Below are 22,453 nucleotides of genomic sequence, written 5' to 3' on the forward strand. Positions count from 1 at the left end.
AGAAAAGCAAGGAAGTGTGATGCCCACTAGTGATATCTTGTGTCTATCAATATTGTCTTCTCATTGGCATAGTCAAAGGGCAACATAAAATAATCATTGGAAAGGACGTTGGAGCCATCAATTTTAGAGAGAATCACTGGTGTTTTCCTGAACTTGTACTGACTTGGGCAAGATGACAAGACTCAAAAAGTGATCCAAAATCACATATAAAACCAAGTGGAGGAGGAAGACACTAGAAGTGAGGAAAAGAGAGACACAGAAGATACATCAATAACAAATGTTAAAGCTATTTTTTTCCTTGAAGGTGGTGCAACCATTTGGAACTAAAGCAGGAATATGGCAACAGCGCATTTCAGGAGGACTTGCGATTTTCTCTAAGGGAAAGACAGCTTTAAGTGTGTTTTAGATTATATAATCAGAACTCAAGGAGAAGACTGCCAGCATCTCTGAAATCTCTGTTCAACATCCCAGCTTTCCCCTCCCCCCTGGAGGCGGTGATATCAAAGGGCTGTTGTATGTGCTGCTTGATCCTCTCTCCCTCCTTCCCTCAATCAAGCTCAGAAAGAGCAATAGGTGGGGTAGTGAATTAAACTTTTTTAGGAGGAGGTTTAGAGACAAGGTTTCTCTTTGCAGCACTGGCCTTTAATTCCAGCACTTGGGAGGCAGAGGCAGGCAGATCTCTGTTAGCTGGAGGCGAGTCTTATCCAAGGATACACAAAGAAACCCTGTCTTGAAAAACCAACAAACCAACCAACCAACCAACAAGCAAAAAAACCCAAACAGCTTAATTAGGCTTTCTAAAAGACATTTTTAAAAGTCTGTGAGTTTTTTTATTGTTTGGTGCAGTGGTCTTGTTTATCAGTATAGGTGCATCGGAGCGCCTACTGTGCGGCTGGCATCAATCTCCATGCAGGGATCAGAGAAGTAGCACGGAGTGATGGTTGCTGCTTTCACAAAATTGATAGCGTAGCCAAGACAGATGACAAGGGCTGAGTGTCTATAAAGTTTGTTGAAGAAAATCCCTGCAGGATAGAAGGGATGTTTGATGGTGATTGGTGAGGAGGCAGGAACTAGACAGTCTGTGGTGGATGAAGGAATGATGCTCTTCTGAGAAAATGGTACCTCAGGCATGCCTCACACCTGAAACTGTTTCATCACGAGGAAAAGCACCACAGGCCGTTATTTGACTATAACTAAGCGATTCCACAGTAAGAAGGAGAAACCTTTCCCTGGGTTGCCAGCGAGTTGGTTAAGATGCCAGCATCACAGAATAACTAAATAACCTGCCTCTGGAACCTTTGAACGTGGATCCTCCATTGCTTATAAGACACAGAAGTACCAAGGCAAAGTTTAACAAAGTGGAATTTCAAACCTGTATGCATGGTTTACTGTTTCTGGAATGAAAGAACACTCTGACATGTATTTCCACAGCCCCCATTGTTTCACCGCACAAATATGGTAAAGGTTGGTGAGATGACATTCAAGAATCAGCTAAACTGTCTGCAGTGAGCAACTCACATGGGCAGCTGAGGTAACTGTAACTAAGGCGCCATTTACAGAAACGAGAGTGGAGGCCGAAGGAAGGAGGAAACAATTGTAAGCCATCCCTTCCGAGAGACGCCCAAGATTCCCAGCAGACCACCTAGCTATAGGCAAGGGGCCCACAGACACACTCTCATCTATAAGGGGAAGGATTACACCAGGTTCTGGGACTCGAAGGATGCTCTGGCGTTACAAGAAAGGTTATTGGATGGAGTTTAGGATTTTGTAGATGAACACAGCCCTGGAGTTCAGAGCCCAGCAGCAAGGCTGCCGGGTCAGTAAGTCTGAGACTCCATCCCCTTCACTCCCTTCTTATGGTGCTGTCCCATGCGTAAGATGCCAGCATGGTAGAGAGAGCCAGTGCATGGCGATGCCAGTGAGGTTTGCCTCCACTTTACAGAGAGCATACCACATGAGATACATTGCAGTAACACAGTAAGTATCTTATAGCCAAAAGGTAGCTAGCTTGGCTACATGTCGGCCCTAACACACTCAAGCCTCCTACATCATGGATTCTGTGTATCTATTTTTTCCTACAGCCTTGAAGGCATGGAGGAGAGCAGAGAAGTGTGTGGATACTAAAATCAAAAGAATAGGAAACACCACTGTTGTTTTCATCACACACACACACACACACACACACACATGAGATACATGAGAAAGAGATAGATAGATAGATAGAGAGAGAGAGAGAGAGAGAGAGAGAGAACACGAACTAGGCTATTCAACCCAGTTGCACACACTCTGTTCCTCAATGAAAACTTGCAAAATGAATACTTAATTTTCATTGGCTGGCTAATGTAAAGCACTTTGGAGTTTGTCATCTGTTTCCATGATGATAGAATTTTTAAGGTGTTTAATTTAGCAAGCAAGCCGAATCATAATTGCCTGTAAAGCATACTCACTGGGGTATATATCTTCCTGCCTCTTCATCATGCCATGTCAAATTGTATTTCCTAAGGTGCTCAATAGGTTGTCATATGTAAGCAAGGAAATTCAATACAATACAATGTAAATTTAATACATCTATTTACACTGAAGAATTATGTTTACTGTAAGAATTAAACAACAATGTGTCCGTGTGCCATAAAAATAACACGCACAGTGAATATCGATGCTCCAAACCTATTTGTTTGTTTTTGTCAGTGAGGCTTAGCAATAGGAATATCAACTGCAAGCTGCCCCCAAGGTCCGGATGCTTATTGAGTGTGGCAGATATTTCCCAGTGTGAATTCTTGATCCTTCAATTAAAAGGGGGTGAGAGAGAGAGAGAGAGAAGCTCCCACACTGCGAAGAATGCCTTATTACTCTTATGCTTGCCTAAAAATGGCATCGACAGAATCTAAAAAAGGCTGTGCCTGGGAAATTCTACCTGACAAATTGATGGGAGGTGTTTCATAAAAGTTAACCAAGGTTTGTTCCAAACTGTCAAGCAGTTTCCCTAAGTGGCTCACTGAATTCTGGAATCTGTGGCACCTGTTAAGACTGAGCACTTAACTGAAAGAAAATAAAATGATATTTGACTATGGAAATAGTTATTTCAGAACATATTTTTAAGAAAAAAACCACAATTATTTCTTTAATACTGGGGAAAATCACAACAGACATATTTGAGTTTTGCCCTTATGAGATTAAGAGTGAATGAGTAAAACTTTCATTTTTATTTTCATATGTCTGGGCAGAACCTTATTGTAAGGACAAGTGTATAAAAGCTGGAGATAGAGTAAGGAATAAATCCATGAGTTTTTGCCATTCATAGATTTTTTTCATACACCATTCCTCCTTAATTAGCTGTCTCGATTTTGAGTAATTAAATTGTTTAATTCTTATTAATCCAATTTTTTACATCTGTACATGGGGATATTATAAATTTCATGGGCTAATTTTGGGAATTAATGTGTACTATCATAGTTAGCTTTAACTGTCAACTTGGCCTAGTCTAGAGTCACCAGAGAGAAGGGTCTCAAGTAAGGGCTTGCCCTGAATGAAGTAGCCTGTGGGCGTTTCTTGTGAGTGCTTGCTTTGAGTGTTAAGTGATGGATAGGGGCTGAGCCTATGGTGGGCGATACCTTTCTCTAGGTAGCGGGTCTTGGGGTGTAAGAGAAAGCTAGAGAAACACCCACCCAAACAAGGTTTCCTCTGTAGCGTCTGCTTCAAGATCCTGCTGAGGACTGCCACTCCGTGGGGTTCTCTGTACAAGTCTTTAGAAACAAGTGTAGCCCTAGATTGTTAAACTCTTGCTCGCGTGATCACAACTATTTTGTTAGCTTTAGTTGTCAACTTGACTTAGTCTTGATCTCCCATGAAAAGAGTCTCGGTGAGGAGTTGTGTTGATTGCACTGGCCCGTGGGCATGTCTGCGGGAACGGGGTGGGGGGGGTGGGGGGGCAGATTTTCTTAGTTGGGTTAATTGACGTGGGAAGACCCACCGTGGATGCGGGTGACACTGTTTCACGGCCCTGGGCTGAGTGAAAAGGAGTAGGAGGCATCGTCATTCGCTGTGTCTCACGATGCTCTTGGCTGTGGGCTACCATTAGGTGCTTCATTTCTCTGTGACTTCCCTGCAAGGGGAAATCAGAGGGTGCAGCAACAGGGACACCGACGGGGATCGTCGGTCTTGTGCTGTTATAAGCGGGTGGTGTCAACTGTGAGGGGCATGGCATGAAAGAAGAAGCAGGGCGAGATGCACGAGAGGGGATGAAAAGCCCACGCTGGGCACGCTGACTCTCAGATGGGACAGAAACCTAGGAAGGACACACTAGGGACCTGGGAGGGTTCATTTCCACTGTCAATATGATGGGATCGCCAGTCACCTAGAGGAGCAGCTTCTGGGCTGTGAGGAGTTACACACATCAGAGTATCCTCTGGGCTTCCTGTGAGACATTAGCTAGGCTGACTTCATGGAGGTGGGTAGAATCACCCTAATGCTGGGTGGCATCCCCCCCCCCCCCATAGGCTGGAGTCCCAGACTGCCTCCCGCTGCCTCAAGCTCCCGTTGCCATGCTCTGTTAGCGGCATGAAGAACTACCCGCTTGAGTGGTGATCCCAAACAAGGCCTTCTTTCTACACGCTGCTCTCAGGAGGTGTTGTACGGCAGCAGGACCCAATAACCAACACGGTGCCCCCAGCAGGGCTCTAAGCCATCTAAGTTTTAACTTAGGTTTTGTTTTTGTTTTTGTTTTGTTGTTGTTGTTTGTTTGTTTGTTTGCCAGATCTTCTACAGGAAAGAAGTGAATGGTCCCTGGTTTTGGTCATCTGGTGGGAGTATTGGACAGATAATGAAATAACAGTAAGTCCAGGGCAAGTGGCATATGTGCCATGAGGAAGGCATTGAAAAGACCATGTGGCCAAGAATAAAGGGGATGCTTACACTCAGGGAAGGACACCATGGCATCACAGGAGCCTATGGCTAACCTAGACGGAGGAGCTGGGACTCTACAGGGAAAGGCAGGGAGATAAAGGGAAGGAATGTTAACCTTAATTTGTAAAATTCAGTAAGATTTCCAGAATAACATGGCCATCTTACTTCAGAGACATAAAAATGAAGAAATGTCACATAGTCACAAACAGTTTAGAGGTCATCTGACCATCAGATTGCAAGATATGAAGTTTGTCTTTCAGGTATGTAAAGAATACGCAGGGCCTTTGGAGACAGACAGAGGGCAGGAGGGCTTGCAGGAACTAGGCATGCCTATCCACAGAACCAACAACAGCAAGAAACAATGGAAAATTTGAGAAAAGGGAAGAGTCCTATAAAGTAGTCCTTTAAAAAGTTCTTACAAAACTTATTTATTTATTTATTTATTTACTTATTTATTTATTTATGTGCCTTTGGAGATCTGAGGAAGGAGTCAGGCTCCTTGGAGCTGACTTGCAGGTGGTTGTGAGCTGCCTAACACTGGGGCTGACAAATGAACCCAGCTTCTCTGTAAGAGCAGCACATGATCTTTACCACTGAGCAATCGCTAAAGCCCTTTTAGTCACTGCCCCACTATGAAAGTGTAGAAAATTCTACTGTGATTAAACACATTATGCTACTGTAAAAATATTAGCAAAATATCCCTAATTTTTTGCCTACTGAATAGTCTTAAAAACCACTTTGTAAGTGCACAGAATATACTAAGCTAAGAGGCTCGAAATGAGAAAAGGGTTTCTCCAGACAAGCAAGGAGACAGGGCAGGAGAAGTTTGAGCAACAGCTACCAAACTATGTTCTATGCAAATGCAAACCAGGTAGCTGGATGGCAGCTATCCAATCAGAACAAATCAGTAACATTTCCCTGACACCTATGGGCTGGACAGATTTCTTTGTGGAGTCAGAAGTGTGACAAGAATTCTGGCTGGTTAATATAGTTTTCTATGGACATCATTTGTTTTTATTAAGAAAGTTGAAACCATACAGGAGGAGCTTCAGTGGCAGAGAAAATCACTTACTCTAATTACCATAGCTCTCCATTACTTCAAATACAGGTATTGCATTTGCTAAAAGTTTAATTAGAAGGAAACAGTATAGTATGGTAAATGAGAGACAATCTAGTAAAACTGCAAGGTTTTTGTTTTGTTTAATGCTTTCTGGTTATGCTTACAGAAGCCATTTCCGTTTTCAGCAATGAGTTATTTATAATAACAGTTCTTATAATATTAATACATTTTTATATTTGTCACAAAGTCGGATGTGGTTTGATATCTCCTTCTGCCAGAGTTAAACAAGAATTCTGCTTAGCAAATCTTAAAGATATTTCCAGTAGCTGGATAAATAGATCAGTTTTCAAAAGCCTATTAAAATGTCTTTATAATGAGGTTTTGTTTTCATGTTTAACCGGGTAACTCTCTGCTTCAACTCTCTAAACAGCACAAGGACACATACATCACGTAGAAATACAATACACCTTAAGTTAAGTATAAGTGTATGCATGTTTAATGCATGCATTGTTTAAATCTCCATGTTGAAATATTTATAAACACAGCATCCTAAGGAATATGAGTTCCAAGCAGCCTCTTTTAAAATAAACTTATTAACTCATGAGCATTTGCAGCACGCTGTGTACATGAACTTCCCACCTCTTTACTTCTCCAAGGAAGAACCAATGGCTGCTGAAAATGGAAAGTCCTTAAAGACAATGTCACTCTCAAAGCCACGCTCGCCCAGTCTCCATTTGTCCCTGTCCACTATGCCAGCTCACACTAAACAATGACATGCAGTACACAAGAGCTATCAAGAGGGAGCACTTTTGAGCCACCAAAACTGCACGTCAGCCTACAAAGCGCTTGCTCCCTAACTACAAGGATAGTATCTCAGGTATTTTATGTGCTAAAATGATCATTAAAAATTAAGTACCACATATAAGCTGCCATTTAGAATATTAATTTACTTTTGCTAATCATGTTTTTAACTTCAGGCTAAAAGAGTTCACTTACCATTCGGATACCCAGGCTCTGTCCAGGAGATGTTAAAGGAGTCTGGAGAGTAGGAGTGGGCTGTGGGGGCTGGCACACCTTCTGGAACCGTCTCCTCCATTAGGGCCTGGCTGGGCTCACTCGTTGCACAGCCACCGCTTGTACACGCCTAAGCCGGTACAGAGAAAAACACTTCAGTTCTGAGCATCAACGTTGAGATGAACACCGAAGAGAGACCATTGATAGACGGAGTGTGCGATTCTGCTAAAATAATGTCCCCTTCACTGCCTCCAAATATGCTTGTTTCTACACTGAAGTACAGCATTTGATTAGATTGCCTTTTAAGACATGAGAATTCATCTTCCATAAGTACAGAGTAACCAGGGTGCACGAATAACCAGCCTAACTTACAGCCCTAAACTAAGGGCACATACTACTGGGTCAGAAGCTCTGCTGGTAGACAGAGGGTCTCAGACACACACACACAGACACACACATGCACACACACACACACACATACCACACACACATACCACACACACACAGACACACACACAGACACACACACACACATACACACACACACGCACACACACACATACCACACACACATACCACACACACACAGACACACACACACACACATACACACACACACGCACACACATACATACCACACACACAGACACACACACAGACACACACACACACATACCACACACAGACACACACACACACAGACACACACACATACAGACACACACACATACATACACATACCACACACACACACACACACACACACACACACACGCACACACACACACATACCACACACACACACACACACAGTGGGCACCACATCAGAAAAAGTAATAGGGAGTTAAGAATATTTTGGAATGCAGCATTTTGTTTGTTTGTTTGTAGGATATGGGGTAAAGAATAAGAACCAATCATTTGATTCACTTTGGTGTAACCTACATGTTCATATTTCAATACCATGAGAAATTAAATAAAGTTCCAGAGGGTCAAATAAATCACTCTGTGTCAGAAGACATGGGTCCCCTTAAATCAAAATGAGGAATTTAAAGTGATACCTAAAATTGTACCTAACACCAGAAATAGAAGGCAGACTTTCAAGACATTGCATTTTCTCACAATGGACTGCAAATGATTTCAAGCATACTGGACAATCTTCTTCTTCTTCTTCTTCTTCTTCTTCTTCTTCTTCTTCTTCTTCTTCTTCTTCTTCTTCTTCTTTTTTCTTTCTTTCTTTCTTTCTTTCTTTCTTTCTTTCTTTCTTTCTTTCTTTCTTTCTTTCTTTTAAATTGAGACATACACACAAGGCCCTTGTTTTCTCATTAGCAAATATAAGCAACTGTAATTCTAGAAAGCAATGGAATGAGAAAACTGCACTTGAGTTTCTCTCAGTCTGAGAGCTTCAAGTTTCAACTGCAATGGTGACAGCAAAACTCAAAGCCTGTGCATAGATAAAATCCAGCCCGGATCCACCCTAACACAAAGAAAAACGTGAACATATAACAACGCAAAAGCCGGCCAGCTTTTCGGAGCATTTTCATGGAAGCTAGAGCTACAAACCCGGGTGTTTTCACTGATTCCTCTTGCCCTGTGCAGCCTTGCCAGCCCTGGGGCGTCTGCTCCCTAAGGGCAGAGGAAGGTGGTAACTGCTTAGATCTCTGACCAGGCAGGAGGATGGAACCGTTTCCTACGTTATAACTGGTTACAGAGTTTCCTTATGATAATGAACAACCAGTACATATGCTATGTTATGATATATATGTGCATATATGCTTGATATGAAAGTCAGCCAGTTACAGTGATGTTCACTTCCTGATGAAAGAACCCTCTAGCGGGAGCTGGTGAGGGGGCTCAGCTGGTAAAGCGCTTACAGGAGGATCCATGTAAAATCCCCTGAGCCTACAGAGGACAGCCAGGTGTGGCAGCCCACGCTAGTAGTCCCTGTGCTGGGGAGGCAGCGATGAGAGAGTCCTGTGGTTTGCTGACCAGCCAGCTCAGCCTACTCAGAGAGCTCCAGAGCGGCAGAAGAGACCACTTCAAAACCAACCAGGTGGCCCTGGGGAGGCAACTCGGTGGTAAAGCAGCTGTGCCACAAGCATAGGGACCTGAGTTTGGATCCCAGACCAGCACGTGAAACTTTTCCTGTACCCAGCATGCCAGTGAATGGAGCAAATGGATCGCCAGGGTTCACTGGCCAGTCTGTCTGGGGAAAATGAAAGTTCCAGGTCAGGTCAGAGACCCTGCCTCAGTAAACAAAGGGGAAGCACACACACACATCCTTACGACATGCACACGCACACAATACACATGAACACACACACACACACACACACACACACACACACACACACACACAAAGGGGGTTGGGGAGGAATAAATAAGTAAATAAATGACAAGGTGAACAGCATATCAGAAATGATATCCAAGGCTGACCTCTGACCTCCACATGAGTGCATACACATGTATAATGCATACCTACTCATACACATACACATACACACACACACACACACACACACACACACACACACACACGGAGAAAGAGGTTGTGGAGGTGAGTTCTAGGAGAATGCCACCATTATCCATGGACACAGTGGCATTAAGATAGAACCCTAATTAGACTATCTGGGTTTCTCTCACGTTTCTGATGTAGATCATGCATATGAGGATGGAACCTCCACCAATTAAGCCCAGCCAGCTAGCCATGTGCCTAAACCCTGACGCAAGAAGCCACCTCTGACCCAAGAACCAGCTACCAGAACAGTTTTTATTTTTATAACATTGAAAACACAAGCATGTAACCTACAGGCTGCAAGTCTCAGAAAACACCCAGGAAATAGGGTCAGGTGAGGTACCTGAGTTATCAAAGTGAACACTGAGTTATCAAAGTGAACACCCCTATTCCTCAAAGAGAGGGACTGTGATCCCTTGTATTTTCAGAGCTTTATCACTTTGAGTCAAAGCACGTGGCAGCATACGCTTGTTAAACTGATCACAAAATGGGATTTAATTCTTATTGTTATGATTTTCTTTCTCATTTGTATTCATGTTTCAGCATTTTTCTTCGTTACTTCTCTCCAAAGAAATATTGTGCTATGTGACATATGTTACTGCATTTATTTAAATAGTACATAAACTTCAATTGGCTTTCTTTGAAGAATCTTAGGATGTTTTCTAAAATAAATACAACGTCCTCTTTGGGAGGGCTGTTCCTTGGACTGTCACCTGAAATCTACAACCTGGTCGTCTGGTACAGAAGCGTCTGGGGTCATAAGATGACCTCCCAGCCAGTGAACGGGGTGTAAGCAGGGATTGAAACAGCAGAAGTTTTTGCCATTTTATCTCAGTTTTGGCATTTAGAGAGCTCTTCTTAAACTCACATCTGAGTGGTCTAATGCTGATTGAAATTCCAAGTTAGGAAAAAACTATCTGGATTGACTGGAGATGTCTTTATAAAGCGGAAAGGATTGTGAAAGCCTGCGAGGCAGTAAGCTGTTTCGACCTATTTCCTACAGCTTTTGGTCAATTGCAGACGCTTTAAAACAAAAGTGGCGATGCTGTGTTCCATCCCCAGCAGATGGGTAACTTCTGATCTAAAGAGACTTTATTTGGTGCCATAAGATGTGCATGTAATCTAATTACAGTGACAACTTTTGAAATAATAACTATTAGGAACCACTAAAGCTGGAAGTCTCTTTTCCAGTATTTTGTTTTCAGATAAGCAGGGCTCAGGGGTATATGAATACTGTGGGATATTTTAAAGCACGAAGGAAAATAAAACCCCTCACAATTGCTTTAGCCGTACTCATCTTTTCCTGAGAAGTCAAGCCTGAGGCTTAGGGAGAGAGCTCATCTGTTAGAGGGCCCACTGTGCAAGCTTGAGAACCTGAGCTCAGGTCTCCAGCACCATGTAGCGAGATGGCTGGGTGGTGTGCATATGCAACCCTGGTGCTTTGGGGAGGACCCTGCAGCTTGCTGCCCAGTGTAGACAGTAGATGAGCCCTGAGCTCATCGACAGAGAAAGACTCTATTTCAAAAAACAAAGTAAGAGTGATAGAAGACAGACGCCGTTATTCACTGGCCTCCACATGTATGCACATATGCCTGCTCCTCCTCTAATACACAGACACAATCACATACCCCCTGTCTTACACAGACACACAGACACACAGACACACACACACACAGACACACACACACACAGACACACACACACACACACAGAGAGAGAGAGAGAGAGAGAGAGAGAGAGAGAGAGAGAGAGAGAGAGAGAGAGAGAGAGAGAGAACGGGTTGAGTTCGCCATTTCAGTTATTTAACATTTGCCAAGTGACAAACAGCTAGTCCTGCTGGGGACATTTTCAAATACTAGCCTCATCTCCTGCCTGCATTAATACCAGCTTTCCGTAATTGTTAACTTGCTGTATTTATTAGCAACCTTTAAGACCTATCAAATTTCAAAACAAACACCACCATATTAGACTGGATGCAGAGAGTGCAGGCTGTGGAAGCACACACATCTCCAACGTTCTGAAAGAAAGTATGTAGCAATGTTTAAAGTCTCAGATGCTTTAGGAGGGGATGCGTTTGGCTGTCATTGGTCTGTTCCTGCATGGGCGGTCGTTGCAGCTCCTTTTCTCCAGAGGTTACTGTCAGTGCTCTGCACAGAGAATTTGGGAAGATGCAGTCTCTCTGCTTCAGGGTCTTATAACCCAGACTAATGCAAGCATTAAACGGAGTAACACAGAGTGGCTTTGCTGTCCTGTGCCCAGTGTGCATCCCAAGGGTTCAAATCCCCAGTGGATCTCCTTGTTTCAAATGCCACCAAAGGGCTCTGGGGACTGCATGTTTGGTTTCCAAGCACTTAGTCACCACGCCAAGCCAATCCATAAAGGCCACTATGCTTTGTTGAGCACCTGCTCTCCACCACTTATCTAATGACCTTGAGAGCTAGTTATTATATTGAAACTGTGAAATATACAATAATCCCATAATTAACCAGGATGAGCCTAAAATGCCATGGTTCATTTAATTTACTGCTTAACCGAGCTAAGTTAAAACAAACAAACAAACAAAAAACTTTCAGCTGAATAGTTCCTGAATATGCACTAGGGTATTTTCTGCCGTGATAAATACAGTGGAATTAAAGGAAAACATGAGCTAGTTTGTCTCCTTAATAACCTTTAGGGCACAAAAACATCCACGTCATTATGTTTTCTGACTTCGACATTACTCAAGACCTGACACATGCTGTAATTATTTGGGGTTACCTTTTTAACATCACAGAATTTTAGGGCTCTCAAAAAGACCTTAAAAACCATTAAGTTCAATGTTCTAATTTTTGTCCTGAAAAAAATTAAACTCGATGTGCCTCACTGCACTTGCCTTGGGTCACGTGGCAGTAAAATCTGAATTAAAACTCAAGAGGACAGAACACTAAGCTAGTGGTACTTAGTTTTCAAGTTATACCAAAATTTTAAAAAATATAGAATATGGAACTGGATTTAATTGACTGCACAATATATCCTAAAAATGGCTTTAGGAACAGAACATTTTAGCGCCATTTTTTCCCTGATAAAACCCCAAATTTCAACATTTTCTGTTTACTTTTGATCGCTTCCAAGTGACTGAGATTGTTCATGGTTTTCACGTATATGGCTATTTTGGAAACAGTGTGGACTTCACTGTTAGCTTTTGAAAATCAAGTTTGTAAGCGTGCTTCTTAGCTTTTCAGTAACATGACTCTAGGTAACCTGAACTGTCATTTCCCACATCCACATGCTGTGCTGAGCAGCGAGGCACATGGGCCTACTCCAGAAGAGAGGCCTCACAATGTCTGCCTGCCCTTGTTTTGTGCTGTCAAGTCAGACAGTTAACAACAGTTGGATGCAGTTTATTTTCTCATGGTATAATATTTTGAGCATTCACGAGCATGTTAAGTAAAATGAATGCGTACACAGTGTCTACATAAATGTAAATTTATTCATAATCAAGAGCAGAATATTTTCTATGGCATTTATCAAAGCAAATACCCTCATATAGGTATTGCTATAAAATGAAGAGGGTGTTTAAAACAAATAGGGACAACCTCATGTTTATATTCAGTTATTTTCAGATGTGCTATTAAACTTAAAAAAAGATTATATTTCATCAAAAAGCAAAGGGAAATAGGAGCACAAATTCCACAGCAATATCAAGGTCTTTTAAAAGACCTTCATATAAAGAAGTGGCATTTAGCATTAAAAATGCCGTCATCTTTGCAAGGAAATCTCTAAACCACTGGGTCTGGGGTCTTCACTGAGTGACTGTCCTTTCTCAGATGAAGCTTGCTATGCATCACACTAACACTCAAGAGTACCTTGGGGTCATTTGAATTTTCATTTAAAAATACAAGATCTAAATTCATACTGTGAGGAGTTTTTCAAATGAATACAAGCACCACAGGAAACCATCTTATTAATCTACGCATTTTGGGAAAAGCTCTCAACAATTATAATGTCCTACAAATAATAAAAAATTAATTCTGAGCATCTCAACATAAGGTGTAGGAAAGGCTGCTAACCCAGATGGTTATTTTATCCTCTCAAATAATACAAACAATATGCAGGTAACCAACCGACAGGCTGTACCTGTAGTCTGAGAGGGGTAATTTTCAGTGTAAATACTACTGAGTGAGGCTTTTTGGTATTGCTTGATTGATTGATTTGGGAAGAAAGGAAGATGGCATAAGAGGACATGATAGAAGCTAAGTTGACTCACTCCCAGCTTGATGAGGTACAGCCATCCAGGGGAAAGGTGCCAGAGCACGTGAGCCTGAAGGTTGTCTGTGCTGTTATAGACAACTCTCCACACTGTAGAGTTACTTGTAGGATTCCAAGTATATAATAGGTAGCGCTCCAGAATTCCGTTTGGCTGCCTTGGTTGGTTCCACCTGGGAACGAACAAAAGCCACGGCATTTTCAGCATCATTCATTCATGTCTATACAGAGACATATAGGACTGGTTAAGAGTCATACAAATTTTAATGTATCCTGCTGTAAGAAACCTACATGGATTTTTTTTTAGCTCAAAATAAATGTCTTTAAACACACTCACACATGCTTATAAAATGCCTATTCTAAGAATCTTAAAGGAAATGTGATATAGCCCTTGCCTTTTACTTACTTAAGTGTATATGTGTGTATGTGTGTGTGTGTGCCTGTGCGTGTGTGTGTGATGTCTGTGCTTGTGCATATGCAGTGACATGTACATGTAGAGGCCAGAGGAAGGCATTACCTGGTCTATACTTCTGTTCCTTACTCTTGTATACAAACTCTCTCACTGGACCTGAAGCCAGACTCTCTGTGCAGCCAGCAACAGACACCCTCCTGTGTCTCTCATCAGTGCTGGACTTGCAGTGATGTGTGGCCACACCCAGTCTTTATGCATGCTCTGGGGATTGGAACTCAGGCCTTCCTGATTTTTGCTATAAGTGGACTGATCGAGGCATACTTCTAGCCCCTAGTTACTCATAATTTAAAATAGTTAACAATATGCAAATGAGTGAATATGTGTGTTTGTGAGTCCATGTGTGTGTGTGTGTGTATGTGTGTGTGTGCGTGTGTATAGGCACACAGTATCTGAGCAGTTCTGAGGAATGTGAGAGAAAGAGGAACAAAATAGTCCTAAAAAAACCAGCAATCCAACACAGAGTGGGTATGCAGTCACATAAAGAAACCTACAGGGGCTGAGGCAATGGGCAGGGTTGGTTTGTTTTGTTTTTTCTTTTTTTTTTTTTTTTTCTTTTTCTTTTTTTTTCTTTCTTTGGCCCTTTGAGGTTTTACATGTAGATGTAGGATATGGACAGGTGAAAGGTGAAAATATGAGCGATGGACCTCCAGATGATGATTCCAGTGCACTGGATATGGAGAAGAGCTAGTTGCAGAACAGACAGAAGAAGTCTCAGCTGAGAAATACTCAGAGGTGTGCAGAACCTTTGGGAATCAACATCATGGCTTGTCTTAAGGCACCTGTGGGCCAATACAAGGGCTTAGGCTCAGAACAACAGCAACAAAAATGAATGGTAATGCTCTTCAGCTTGAGTGAATGCCAGAATTTATTCAGTGTCAACATTTTGTTCACAAATGAGAAAACTGGGAGTAAGAAATAAAAATGAACAAGCATGAGTTGGTACTAAGAGAAATCTATTAAATTTCAACTCAACATCTCAGACCTCATATAATGAAAAAAATGAAGAAAAGTCACATATTAATATCAAAGAAAAATCTAAACATTTATAAGTTCAAATAAGAGGGGACTATAAATTATAAATATTGTAGAATATCTGGGTTTGCTTCCTGGCACTCAGATGGAGGCTCACGATTCTTGTTAACTCCAGCTCTAGGGGATCTGACTCTTTTATGGCCTACTTAGGTATCAGGAATATATGGGACACACACACACACACACACACACACACACACACACACACACACACACAAGCAAACATTCGCACATATAAAATAGAATAATATTTTTAAAGTTACATATGCACCACATATATGTATATATATTATTCTAATCACTACAATTTATTACCAACTGCCATCCACCTATGAGGAACTTGGCAGTGGATAAGTAGCTGGTCATTTTTCTTTTACTGACAACTGCACAGAAGTTGTATACACATTTAGCTTGGCCTGATTGCCTAGAGACAAAATGGAAATTAAGCTGACAAGTGATAATCAAAGGTTCCTAGAACCACGGGCCTAATCATTTCTATGCATTTAATCACAATACAATTAGTCTGATGTCACAAGCCCTTCTGAATGAACTCATTGGGATTCTTATGTGAACCAGTGTGTGCAAGACACAAGAGCCCTACTTACTGTACATGCATAGTTCTAGAATCCAGGACAGCCAAAATCGGGGGATCCACTTGTTCTGGTGGCAGCTGTGCTGTATGCAGGATGACCCGGGAACTGTTTGTGCACCCCACATGTGTGCATGCACCAAGTATAACCTGGTGGGATGTGAATACTCTTAAATCTGGGGGAAGGAGAGAAACAGAATTTATTCCCCATAATACATTTTCTCAGGAGAGCTCACCCCTACTTCTGCATTCTGATCTCTAAGAATTGTTAAAAATTGAGCTTAACATAAGCATCAATAATTATGAAAATCAGTAGAAATAAAATGTGCTTCTCTCATAAACGACATGGCTTCATTGAAATGGACCTGTGTCAATCACACCTCAACCCGACTCTTTCATTTTAAGAATTTGTTTTCTTGTATGTCTATGATCAGGTAAATCATTTTCTGGGTTTAGTCTTAGTTCAAAGAGTCTGTTAAAAATAAATGAGATATTTAAATTATTTTGAGGACAACAGGAGTTGCTTTTGAAATGCAAATAGATAGCCTATAAGAGTGACTTTGAAATTCCCTTTTCCTATCCAGCCGACAATTATTTGACCTTCAGATCATCTGAGAAGAGAGCACAGGATTACTTCACTTGTAAGATGTCCCTGATGCTTCCCTGGATCACCATGGCACAGGCAGCAGCTGTTGTCTGCTCATCTGACCCCCATAGCACTCTGTGCATAGTTCCCACATGACACAGCAGTGCACCCATGTTGATTCCTTAGTGTCTAATACAATGTCTGACACATCAGTGGAACTGAAGCAATGAATATGGAATTAATGAAGAGGATGAAGATACAGTTGCGCTAGGTATGAAAGGCAACCATGAAAACTCTGGTAGTACCCTAGCTAGAATAATTTCTCCTTCCCTTGAATTTCCCAGGCACTTCATACCTGTTTACTTTACTAGTGAATATCGCATTCCTAATGAGAATACCGTACATTAATATATAATTCCCCAATTCCACTCTTAAATACCCTGAGTACTTCACATATAAAATACCCAATAATCTAACTAAATTTTGGACCAAGTTTACCAAGCTTTAAATATAATTTGTACTTTCACATTATTAAAAATAGTAATTTTGAGAAACATCTTTGAAATATGTCATGATTTAAGTAACACATACTCTTAAATCTCATTAACCTTGAACCATCACAATTTCATGTTTAAAAGATTAATGAAATGCAACCTAATTCAGGCAAATAGATTTTGCATTATACTGATAGCAAGAGTAAACTAGGAAAGGAATGCTGATTTTCATGCAAAATACAATCAATTGGTTAAACATGTAGGTCACCAGAAGAAAGGCAATCCAGGGATTTTATAGCAAATGTTGCTTTGGAACAAAAAGAGGTCACCAGGATGACACTCGGTGTGCTTTGGACCAAACCTTGCTTCTTTATAGCTTCTATATAGTACGTAGCTAATGGTGCCATGCGGACACAAGGCACCCTCAGTCTGAGTAAGCAGACAGACCCTGCAAGGACATACTGAAGGTGACAAACCAACTCAGAGCTGCATGACACTAAAAGGTGGTAACAGCAACTTCATCAACTGGGCAGGGGCAAGAATTGGAGTGCCCTCATTCGGGCAAACATGGTGTAAAACTTACGTCCTACTCAGGGTTATAATTGCTGAGATAAAACTCCATGGCCGAAAGCAACTTGAGGGGGAAGGAGTTTATTTGGCTTACACTTCCACATCACTGTTCATCATATAAGGAGTCTAGTCAGCACAGCTTACAACAAAGCATCATGGGTGTGGGGGAAACCAAGAGAAGTCAGATACTAGGAGTCATATCCTTACGGACAGCTTAGCCTGATGGGGTGTGTGTGTGTGTGTGTGTGTGTGTGTTTGTATGTGTGTGTTTGTGTGTGTGTGTTTGTGTGTGTGTGTGTGTGTTTGTATGTGTATGTTTGTGTGTGTGTGTGTGTGTGTGTGTGTGTGTGTGTGTGTGTGTGTGTGTGTATCTTGCATGAGCTCGTAGAGGCAAGATGTTGACTACAGGTATCATCCTCGATTGGTATCTTATTTAATTTATATATATATATCTTTTTTTTTTAAAGCAGGAAAAATTCCTACCCACAGCGCTACTCTGCTAGATCACACTGTGTTTATGTGAAGGCATAGTCTATCATCACTGTTAGTACTGTTTATCTTCTGCCACTGATTTTCAAGAACTTGGTGACATTTCTCCCTCAATTCTCTCCCACAGGTCTGAATTCCTTATGTTTTCTGGGAACCCAAAGCTAGCTGTTTCATTCTGTCCATTCAGGAACAAAAGCAAGGATGGCATAGAGCTGAAAGGAGCTCCTGCAGCAGTCAGAAGTCACAGTCCATGTGGCCAATTCTGAGTGACCCTTGAATACATCTTAGCCATATCAGAACATCTTGGTTAAGAGCAATTGAGCAGAACAACTTGATGCCACCACATTCTTTGCTCAGAAATCCTTGGAGTTTCCTTTTCTGTTACTTTCATATTGTTAAGGGAGGGACTTGGCTATCTAGTTTGTATTTGGTGAAGAAATCACATCATACAAAGGCCATCTTGTATATGTGGCCTTCACACCTGGAACTTCATTATCTCAGCTGTTGCTCCAGTGAATTATTATGTGATAACTGTATACAGTGTCCCCAGCCAGTGAAATGCTCTGTCCTCCTGTACACTGTAAACCCCATGCCTTGACGTCCTAACTCATGAGTGCACATGGTATTTGCCACAGGTGGAAAGAGACCCCTGTAGCATGTATGGGGTCTGTTTCCTGGATGTGGCTTCCACTGGGACACTCTGTCTTCTGCTTTGCGTTAGGAAGCATCCATTTCTATGACTGTTGGGACTGGAGATAGGGATAACGAAGCAACTACATTTAGAGGGGTCATGTTCAGTACAATGAGGATTACTCTTGACTTCCTCTGTAGACACCATGACCATGGCAACTCTTACAAAGGAAAGCATTTAATTGGAGCTTTCTCACAGTTTCAAAGGTTTGGCCCATTACTATTATGGCGAAAAGCATGGCCACGTGCAGGCAGACATGATGCTGGAGTAGGATCTACATCTGAATCTGCAGGCATCAGGAAGGGAGAGCCACTGGGCCTGTGTGGGCTTTTGAAATCTCAAAACCCACCCCAAGTGACATACTTCCTTCAATAAGGCTACATCTTTTAATCCTTTCAAATAGTGCCACACCCTGGTGACCAGGCCCTCAAATCTATGGACTTATGGGGGCATTCTTTTTGTTTGTTCTGTTTTGTTTTTTGCGAGATAGGGTCTTTCTGTGTTAGCCTTGGCTGTCTTAGACTCGCTTTGTAGACCAGGCTGGCCTCGAACTCACAGTAATCCACCTGCCTCTCCCTTCCCAGTGCTGGGATTAAAGGTGTGCGCCACCACGCCCAGGTCTGTGGGGTCATTCTTATACAGCTATCACAACCTGAGGCAGAACGGAAGCAGCAGAAGTATGAGTCCTTGTCAAATCTCAAGTCAGAGCTGGAGATCACCCCAACCACTTTGCATTGTAAGTGCTCCTTAGTCTGTAGATGACCAAGGCTGCAGGACAAATATGCCTTTAACATACACCGTGGCTTAAGAATCTTCATACAGCAAGTTGTGGAAGCTTATGTCATCATCTCAGGACTTTGGAGGCTGAGGCAGAAAGATTGCTATGAGATTAAGGCCAGCCTGGGCTACATGGTGAGACCCTGTGTAAAAAAAAAAAAGTAAAATAAAAGTAAGTCACACACACACACACCCACACACACCCAAAAACCCCAATATTGGTGCTAAATAATATGCGAAGTCATATAAAACCTGAAATAGTAGGAAGAGTCAGGAAAGCCAGGGTGGTTTTGATAGGCAGGACTCAATGGCCATCTCAGTGAAGTGGCATTTTGAGCAGAGACCTGAAGCCAGTAGATATGGACATTGTAGGAATTCTAGAGAGGGGCCATTGTAGGAGCCAGAAGCAAGACCTTCCCTCAGGAGGGAATAAGAGACAAGAGGTAGAGACGGCGGGCTGACAAGGATTTTGTTAGCGAGGAAAATAGAGAACTGAAGCAAGAGACTTAGATGAAGGGATTCAAATATCTGAATAAGAGACAAAGTTTACCATGTACACTAGAAGTAACCTGAAAGACAGGGATAGCAGCAGTAATGAAAGCAGAGATTTCCCAGGCATATAGTTTCCATTTTTAGAACATGTGAAAGACTGAGTGGGAAGAGTTCAATGTAGGATGATAGGAAGCAAGCAATCACAGCAACAGGAAAGAGATTGTGAGTGGGGGTGCTGTTAGAGACGTGGGGCTCTGAGAGCTCTCTCTCATCAGCCAATAATTCTCTTTGGATTCTTTGGAAACAACAGCAATGACAAAAACCACATGTACATGTATATACACACACGCACACACACACACACACACACACACACACACACACACACACACCACATACACACACATGCATACACATGAATAAATTCATGCTCATGCACACATAGTCCTGAATAGACCTCTTAATGCTCTTACAATGGAATCTAAGCCTGGCCAGTGGGATAGCTATTGACTTAACTACTGCCTACTTCACGTTCGCAGTCATTCATAGCCCACAGAGAACTCTGTACCCCTCATATCAGGGGCTCACACTTGGAGGTCTTGCAAGGGGTTTCCTTCTCTAACTAAAATCCATTTCTTTCTTTACCTTTTTCCCCCCAATGGCCTCTGCTCATCCTCTAGATTGATCGCCCTTTGAGTTGTTTCTTTGATAGTCAGCCAGCTCCCCCTTATTCATGGCTTCGCTCTCCTCTGATTTAGTTCCTTCTTATAATTACCAAAACAATTCAAATTATGTTGCCATCTATCCCAAACTTACATCCCTCTCAGGAGAATGCAAGCCTTTTGACTATGAAGGAATATATTCCATCATACTGACTACACTTTCTCACGATTGAAATGATGCTGACTAAAGACATTTTTCATTTGTTGAGTGATGAATGGACAAGACAGAGGAATATCTTAGTGCCCTTTACTTGGAGTGGCATTATCTTTTCCAGAAATATACTAATATCTGAAAAATCTCAAAGACTCCAACACAACTGTCAGACCAATGGAGGTCTGTAATTATGATGTCAAGGAGACTTGCCTTGAAGAATAACAAGGCAAAGCTGTGCATCTCTGAACATCAAACATAACTTCCAAGCACTAATGCTTCAAAACAATGACAAAAGAACAAACAAAAATATCAGGGTACAGAGGCTAATAAACACGTAAATTATTAAGTGTTTTATAACAAGAGTATGCAGGCAACTTATAATAGGGGCAGTTATACACACACACACACACACACACACACATACACACACACACACACACACACATATATATATATACACACATACATATATATTGCATGATGTACACATATGATGTAGATGAAAAATGGCTGTAGGATATTAATATCAATTTATTACTTAGAAGAATTTATGTGCAAAACCTAGTTAGCACATGCCCTATTCCACCTCTGACGTCACACATCTCCTTTCCTCAATGACTTCAGCATTGGCTTAGCTTTCTTTTCAATCTTAATCTCCATTTTGGCAACTTCAACATCCTCAATAATGACTCATCTCTGAATTTGGCTTCACTTAAACTTCCTCAAGTGCCATGCCCTTCACCTCGACTTCATTTATTCACCCTCCAGCAGAGCTCCACTCATTACTACATCATCTTTGGAACCGTGTCCAAGATTCTAAATCTAAACCCTACCCTATGCAGACACAAGCAGGGTGCTGCCCATCTCTTTGACCCCATTACACTGATGCAATCACTACTTCACCAATAATCTCTGCTGTCCTGAGACTATCGTATCTCCAAAGAAGTCATCGAGCTGCCTTCTGCTCCTCTGGCCTTTTGATTAGGAGGTATAAAGTGGTATTCTCTGAGTATTTGCCACTTCTCACTGTTGTGGCTTGGATGTGAAATGTCTCCCATGTCATGTGTCCTGGCTGATGGCATGGCTTTAGAATGTGCTGATCCTTCAGAAGGGAGAGTTTTACTAGAAGAGCTGGACACAGGCCTGGAGATTCCCCATGCAGACCCACATACTGTCCCTTCTCTCTTTATTGTGAATGTAATGGAACCAGTTGCCTCATATCCACACTGCCCTGCCTTCATTATTATGAAGGGCTGAAAATGAAAATGTTACTTCTTGAATTGATTATTGTCAGTAATTTTGACATAGAAATTATTAACTTAACTAATACAGGAAAGTAATACCAAGGAACGGGGGCCATTACTGTGATAAACCTAGCCTTGTAGTTAGTTCTTAGTAATCTTTTGGGACATGCTTGTGAGAGGAATGTTGGAGAAATGTGAACTCCAAGGTAGGCAAGCCCTAGAATGCTATCTATAACACAGAATGTGCTATCTTGGCGGGAGTTCAGAAACAAAACAAAACAAAACAAAACAAAACAGAATAGCAAGAGAAATGTGGAGCCCTGGTTTATTGATTTTCAGAGGGAAATTGGGCTCTGTTGGAGTCTCAGTCTATGGTGTCCATTCTCTGATATCTTAAATGAGGCTGGA

General features: G+C 41.8%; 1 protein-coding gene across 1 annotated transcript in view; it reads right to left on the bottom strand.

Moving 5' to 3' along the window:
* Positions 1–22,453, bottom strand: part of USH2A (usherin) — a 683,333-nt gene that overhangs the window by 321,761 nt on the left and 339,119 nt on the right. The window contains exons 33-35 of the mRNA XM_084773188.1: positions 15,843–16,002; positions 13,735–13,906; positions 6,959–7,106 (exon numbers count right to left, since the gene is read on the bottom strand). Coding sequence (XP_084629314.1) covers positions 6,959–7,106; positions 13,735–13,906; positions 15,843–16,002 — 480 coding nt within the window. The remainder of the gene's footprint in view (positions 1–6,958; positions 7,107–13,734; positions 13,907–15,842; positions 16,003–22,453) is intronic.

The sequence above is a fragment of the Acomys minous genome (genome assembly GCF_964271855.1).
Source record: "Acomys minous genome assembly, chromosome: 1".
Taxonomy (NCBI): domain Eukaryota; kingdom Metazoa; phylum Chordata; class Mammalia; order Rodentia; family Muridae; genus Acomys; species Acomys minous.